The sequence below is a fragment of the Anoplopoma fimbria genome, chromosome 8 (assembly GCF_027596085.1).
Source record: "Anoplopoma fimbria isolate UVic2021 breed Golden Eagle Sablefish chromosome 8, Afim_UVic_2022, whole genome shotgun sequence".
Classification (NCBI taxonomy): domain Eukaryota; kingdom Metazoa; phylum Chordata; class Actinopteri; order Perciformes; family Anoplopomatidae; genus Anoplopoma; species Anoplopoma fimbria.
In genome coordinates, this window is record NC_072456.1 from 26,709,286 (window position 1) to 26,716,852 (window position 7,567).

The 7,567-nt window shown below is 36.6% G+C and overlaps 1 protein-coding gene across 1 annotated transcript; it reads left to right on the top strand.

Annotated features, from left to right (window-relative positions):
* Positions 1 to 701: 701 nt before the first annotated feature.
* sgcb (sarcoglycan, beta (dystrophin-associated glycoprotein)) lies at positions 702 to 7,170 on the top strand. The gene is made up of 6 exons (XM_054602228.1): positions 702 to 751; positions 3,368 to 3,577; positions 4,373 to 4,558; positions 4,651 to 4,842; positions 5,718 to 5,849; positions 5,995 to 7,170. Exons 1-6 carry the CDS (start codon positions 737 to 739, stop codon positions 6,193 to 6,195), a joined length of 936 nt encoding a protein of 311 aa, XP_054458203.1. The 5' UTR covers positions 702 to 736; the 3' UTR covers positions 6,196 to 7,170.
* The last annotated feature ends 397 nt before the right edge of the window (positions 7,171 to 7,567 follow it).

Below are 7,567 nucleotides of genomic sequence, written 5' to 3' on the forward strand. Positions count from 1 at the left end.
CACATGAAATCACATACTATACAACAGACAATAAATACACATACTATACAACTACACAGACAATAAATACACATACTATACAACTACACAGACAATAAATACACATACTATACAACTACACAGACAATAAATACACATACTATACAACTACACAGACAATAAATACACATACTATACAACTACACAGACAATAAATACAATACTATACAACTACACAGACAATAAATATACTATACAACTACACAGACAATAAATACACATACTATACAACTACACAGACAATACATACACATACTATATGTGACTATATATATAAATATATTGCTATTCATATCTGCTTAAAGAAGAGATTGTTTACTTTTGTTTTTTATACCAAAAACTTTATATTTTACTGTTAATTATCAGGTTTGAGGCCTGAGGCCTGCTTGGCATTTTAACCTATGGAAACTATGAATGGACACGTTTTTTCTATTTTTGGATCCGTCCGTGATTGGCTGGTTAAACTTGGACTGTACCATCTTCTATCAAACTACAAACGTCTCTTACTGTTGGCGCTTTTCGTTCAAATAAAAAACACATCACATTTACTCATCATCTTAACATTATATATGTATTCATATTTAAATATCTTCTATTTAATATCTCACAATATAATATTTTTGGTTTGTCCCCACCCCCCTCCACGGGGAGAAGTGGTTCGTCCCGTGTCACTGGCAGCAGCAGAGGGAGGGTCAACATGGCGTCTGAGCAGGTTCGTTATGTCCAATAATTGTTGTTTTTCTTGCATTTTACATGGCTTTTAGCTGCTTTTTTTTGCTTATAGTGTAAATATACATTCTCCTGAGTAAGCTTATGTAATGCATATTAATATTCTGCCTTTCATTGTGGGCCATACGTGTCATTAAAACCGACCTCTGCCTGGTTATTGTGGATAAAGCATGCTGTTTATGGTGGTGGTGACGTCATCCAGCTCCTGTAAAGAGCTGTAAGGCTGCATGGGGATGAGGCCAGAGGACTGTGTTTCTATGTGGCTGCAGGTTATTTATAGTTCCTGCACAGACAGGCAGTCTAGGGTCATTTAACTGAGATGCATTCCATTGCAGGGCACAAATAGGAGCCTTAAAGTGTGACAATATGGATGCAAATGCAGATTAATGAGTCATTTCATGTGAGAAAGTTCCATGTTTAACAATTCTGATCAAGAAAAAGCATGCAAACAGTGTATTACAAGTATGTGTTCAATTACACAGTGATTATTTATTTTCTTGCATTGCATTTTTTGGTTATTTCTTTTTTGGTTATTTCTTAGTTCCTGCACAGACAGGACAATATGGATGTAAATGCAGATTAATGAGTCATTCCATGTGAGAAAGTTCCATGTTTAACAATTCTGATCAAGAAAAAGCATGCAAACAGTGTATTACAAGTATGTGTTCAATTACACTGTGATTATTAAGCTGCATTTTTTGTTATTTTTTAGTTCCTGCACAGACAGACAGTCTAGGGTCATTTAACTGAGATGCATTCCATTGCAGGGCACAAATAGGAGCCTTAAAGTGTCACAATATGGATGCAAATGCAGATTAATGAGTCATTTCATGTGAGAAAGTTCCATGTTTAACAATTCTGATCAAGAAAAAGCATGCAAACAGTGTATTACAAGTATGTGTTCAATTACACTGTGATTATTAAGGAGAGGAATGAAGTATAGAGGGAGAATCTGATTTAAAATATCAGCTGTTATACTCCTGTAAAACTAAGCTTATGTTAGGAAATGGTTCTTTTTGTAATTGTAGGTCAATTCTATAATTTTAAATTAATTATTTCACTTCATTTAAAGGGCCGGTGTGGAGGATTTAGCAGAAATGGAATATGACATTCATAACTATGTTTTACTTTGTGTACAATCACCTGAAACTAAGAATCGTTGTATGTTGATGGATTAGAACATTGGTGGTCAAACTGCCCATAGTGAATTTTTAAAACATAAACTACAAAATGTCTTGCATATTTATTTTATTATTTATTTTCTTGCATTGCATTTTTTGGTTATTTTTTAGTTCCTGCACAGACAGACAGTCTAGGGTCATTTAACTGAGATGCATTCCATTGCAGGGCACAAATAGGAGCCTTAAAGTGTCACAATATGGATGTAAATGCAGATTAATGAGTCATTTCATGTGAGAAAGTTCCATGTTTAACTATTCTGATCAAGAAGAAGCATGCAAACAGTGTTTTACCACTATGTGTTCAATTACACTGTGATTATTGAGGAGAGGAATGAAGTATAGAGGGAGAATTTAATTTAAAAACTCCAGTCTTGGTTTGCTATAAAAAAAATAAGCCTATGTAGGGGATTTGTTTTTGTATTTGTAGGCCAATTCTTTTATTTTAAAATGAATTCATTCGCTTTATTTAAAGGGCCAGTGTGGGGGATCTTAGCAGAAATGGAATATGATAATCATAATGTTTTAATTAGTTAACGACCACTTGAAACTAAAATGTTTTTAAAGTATACTAGAATATGGCTTTAGCATGTTTCTTCTGTTACTTACTTTCTTGTGTGTGCATTGGATTTCTTAGTATAAACGCTAGATGTCGCTGACATTCTGAACAGCTGCTTTACCTGCATTGATTAGTATTCGATTAAAACCTTTACCTCAGTTGATCAGGTAAACATGCAGGACCGAAAAGACTGTAGGGAGTGCTGAATATTTAAGAAACCTTTGGCACAGAAGTCAAGGGGGAAGTGTGTTTGCTTAATTTGCAAGGAACCCATTGCAGTGATGGAAGATTATAATGATAGAAGAAACTAGAAACACTGTTTTTTTACGCTGTATACGTCTCTGGAGAGACCTGTCAATCACAGTAAGCCCGCCCTAAAGCATCCCCTGCTTTATGGTCTGTTTGACTCTAAATGGAGCATCATTTACTAAATGAACATCATGCTGTATTGAAGAAGACTTGAAACTAGAGATTGAGACCATAAACTCATGTTTACAATGTTTACTGAGGGAATAAATCAAGAGAGAAGTAGAGTCATTTTCTCATAGACTTCTATACAACCAGAGGAGTCGCCCCCTGATGGACAGGAGAGAGAATGCAGGTTTTTAGAAATGTCCTCATTGACGTTACTCGGCAGAACAGGAGATTGAGTTCTACGGAGCCACCGTCTGAACCTGATACTCTTAAAGTTTCGTCGGCCTTTTGTCCAATACTTTTATTGCATGATTGTTCAACCTCTCTAGGGGTTCAGTCACTGATGAACCACACGGTTTCACAGTAACTGAGGTTTGAGATCCTTACTAGAAAAAAATAGAAGAGATTTTTTGTGTCATCATGCCTCAGAGACTGTTTTGCGTTCCAGGAGAGTTCCAACGGGCCGGTGAAGAAGTCCATGCGAGAGAAGGCCATAGAGAGACGTGGCATCAACAAGGAACACAACAGTAACTTCAAAGCTGGATATGTTCCCATAGAAGAAGAACGTCTCCATAAGACGGGGCTGAGAGGACGCAAGGGGAACATGGCTGTTTGCATCGTCGTCCTCCTCTTCATCCTCGCCTTAATCAACCTCATCGTGAGTTCTACAAATGCCCTCTTGATTACACAAAATCATGGTGAAGAGTTGACACAGAATCATTGATTATTATGTGTTGAGGGATGTTTAGAAGTGTGTTTGTATGAGGTTCTCCTCCATAGTCAGTGTTTTACTACAGTAGATTTAGAATATTTTCACCTCTTTACCTTTATGACGGAGAACTGAAGCTGTTATCTATGTTCTCTACAAAGACACCAGACTACATTCACACAAACAGAGATTTAACCTCTCAGAACACAAGAGTTACTGCTCTACTGCTGCCTCCATCTGTTAGTTAGTTAAAATCACTGTTTTTGTGAATGGAGTCTGGTGTCTTTGAAGAGAGCATAGATAATGTATTTTTCTTGACATTAAAGGGTTAGTTCAGATTCACCACAGCCACACAAACTGTAAAATATAACATTCACCTCTCATCAAATATGAAAATCTATTAAAAAATGTATTTTGGGTGAGGTAAAATGACTATAATTGTCAATGGAGTCCTGTGGCTTTGAGGAGAACAAAGATGGATATAACTGTTTCAGTTCCCTCTCTTAAAGAGGTGAAAATATTCTAAATATAGCGTTCTCTTAAACTGATATTGATTCTTTTAGGAGTCTAAAATACGTCCACAGCAGAACATTGATCTGCTCCGTGCTGGTTCTCCTGTCTGTTTCTACAAACTCCATCTACTGTAGTAAAACACTGACTGAGGAGGAGAACCTCATACAGACACACTGATAAACATCCAAACTGTCCCTTTTCAAAATCTGCAATAACTCCATCTTCTCTCAGATCACTCTGGTCATATGGACGGTGATCCGCATCGGTCCGAATGGCTGTGACAGTATGGAGTTCCATGAGTCCGGCCTGCTGCGCTTCAAACAGAAGGCGGACATGGGCATCGTTCACCCACTGCACAAGAGCACCATAGGGGGCCGCAAGGACCAGGACCTGGTGCTGGTCGGCAACAATAATCCGGTGAGAAACACTCCGAGGACACTGAAGGAAATGACATATTGTGTGCTCACTTTTTTTAACTTTTCTCTTTTGTTTTATGTTTGTTTGTCCAGGTTGTGTTCCAGCAAGGCACCACTAAGCTGAGCGTGGAGAAGGACAAGACCTCGGTGGTCAGTGATGTTGGCATTACCTTCACGGACCCCCGAACACAGACCACGTTCTTCAGCACAGACTTTGAGAACCACGAGTTCCATTTGCCAAAAGGAGTCAAAGTTCTCAGTGTTAAGAAGGCTTCCACAGAACGGGTGTGTATGATGCTAATAAATGGGGGGAAAAAAACTGTGGTTATAAAGTGAGGTATTGTGTGAGTGTTTTACGACCTGTGTATAAAGTACTATCAGTACACAATAACACATAATGGTCAGGTAAAAATGTATAACTGCAGCATTAACAAATTCCACAAGAACACACTGAACTTCATCAGTGTAAAATGGAGGAAGTTTAGACTTGAAATCTGGTTCTGGAGTTTCTTCAGAATAAATATCTGAATGTCTCAGAGTGGCCCAAATATCCAGAGAGACATGAAGTTTGCGGTTCAACATTCGGAAAGAATTTGAATTACAAAGCAGGTGTGCAGAGAGGTTGAGGACACTTTCTCGAAATAGTGACTTAGTATCAAAAAAACAATGAGAAACTATATTGAAAAAAGACTTAGTATGATGACTTTGTATCTTAAAATAATGACTTTTAATCTCAAAATAATGACTTAGAATTTCAAAATAAGAGAAACTTAAAAAATATACTTTATCTAAACATAATAAGAAACTTGCTCAAAATAATGACTTGGTTTCTCATTATTTTGATGTGCTTTGTCATTATTTTGTGATACTAAGTCATTCATTTCTCATTATAATGAATGACAGGATCTTATTTTCTCATTACAAGGTTAGGTTTTCTTCTTTTTTTTTCTTTAACAAATAAGTTTCAAAACAGGTGTTACCGTCTTTGTGTTTGACTGCTGTGTGCTTCCATTGAACTGTAACTATTGTCACTCACTCACTGATCTAGTTTCCTATATATTCATCTCCTTCCCAACATCTCTCATCTGAAAAGCTTAAATTATTGCTGCATTACTTTTAATGTCTTAAGGTTTAACATATCGCATGTCTCTGATTTTTAGATCACCAGCAGTGCATCATCTGACCTGAACATTAAAGGGGACAGCAAGGCCATCATCCGTGGAAACGAGGGCGTCAACATCATGGGCCGAACCGTGGAGTTCAAGATGGGTGGAGGCATCGAGCTCCGGGCCGTAAGTATTAAGATTACTCTCGTTAATGATTTGTGACGCTGCAATACCTCCAAATTGTGTCTTTCAAAATAAAGGTCTTTGCAAACTCTTACATGAATACAATCCAAAGATGAGAGGACAAACGGGGTTATTTTGCTCTTTTCAGGAGAACAGCATCGTTCTCAACGGCTCGGTCATGTTCAACGCTTCACGCATCCCAAACTCTGCAGGTGACGTGTACTTCGACGAGGGCATGGAGAGGTACAAGCTCTGCATGTGTGCAGACGGGACTCTGTTCCGCGTTCAGGTCAAATATCCCAACATGGGCTGCCAGACCTCAGATAACCCGTGTGGAAAAGCTCACTAGAGGCGCTGCTTTTTTTACATCACAAATTTGCGTGTATTAAAAAAAGATTCTGTAGGACATCAATGAACGATACCTCTGCAGTAAAACCCTCATATTCTGTATTCCTCATTTTGTTTTTGCCACAAACAGGAATTGTGTTACAGATTGCCACTTGGCCAAAGATGTGAGCAAACAAGTGCAATATTTTTATTATTGCAGGTGTGCCAAACGTTATCTAAAAAATGCATAATGCCATGACACTCCTAGATTCCTCATCAAACTGTGGTTTACTGCCTATTGATATCAATTAGAAGCTGCAGTATTTACTTTTTGCCTTACCGTCCAGTATTACTAATATACAAACCTTGAAAAGGAGATTTTATTTGCTCATTTTTTTATTGTTGCTGGCAGCTTTGTTAGATTTTTCTGTTTATTATAAACACTACATGGTTATAAAGTTTATTTTTAATTACATTTAAGGATAAACTGTAAAACAAAAAAGATATTTTAAGATTCTTAGACCGTTTATCATGCACGTGCCAATGGATTTACAAGGGATGAAGAATATAATATATATGTAATATTCAAATTTTTACAGCTAAATAATACAGTATTGAATAACAGGAGGAGAGTTTGTGCACTAAGTTACACTACGGATTAATTCTCTTTAAATGTTGATGAACGTCAGGAAAGTTTGAATCAGTAGTTTGGTTTGAAGCTTTTAATGAGTGGTTTGAATTTTGTGCAATATAGTAAAAAGAATATTTGAATTTAATTTTGCTTTGGATCGTTTTGTCTGTTTTTATAAATGTGCTGATGTTGAGAAAGAAGTTGTTCTCCGAGCGTAACAGACCTGATGACCCGACTCCTACAAAATAAAGTTCACATACAACTAAACTAGACGGGTTTTGTGAATGAGATCAACTCAATGAAAATAACAGGATTGTTCAACATGTCATTGCTCTGTTTGTTTCAATAAATAAACGTGTTGCTACGTGAAACTTCTTCTCATTGGTTTCAGGAAAGGCCTCCAGTGTTTACAATGTCATCTACAAATATAAAAGAATGCAGTTTTACTATCTGAAAGTACTTGGTTATGTTTAAGTATCAAAAGTATAACTTGGTTATTTTTAGGAAACGAAAGTAGTACTTGATTTACTATAGGTAACAAAAGTACTACTTGGTTATGTTTTGGTGACAAAAGTACTACTTAGGTAGGTTTTGGAAACAAAAGTACTTTATATTTAGGCAAAGAAAAGTACTACTTGGTTATGTTTAGGAAACAAAAGTAATACTTGGTTATAATTAGCCAACAAAAGTACTACTTGTTTATGTTTGGAAAACAAAAGTTGTACTTGGTTATGTTTATGCAACAAAAGTACTACTTGGTTAT

Coding starts and splice junctions, on each gene's coding strand:
- sgcb (XM_054602228.1), top strand. Junction 3,578..4,372: donor TCGCCTTAATCAACCTCATC/GTGAGTTCTACA, acceptor ATCTTCTCTCAG/ATCACTCTGGTCATATGGAC. Junction 5,850..5,994: donor GAGGCATCGAGCTCCGGGCC/GTAAGTATTAAG, acceptor TGCTCTTTTCAG/GAGAACAGCATCGTTCTCAA.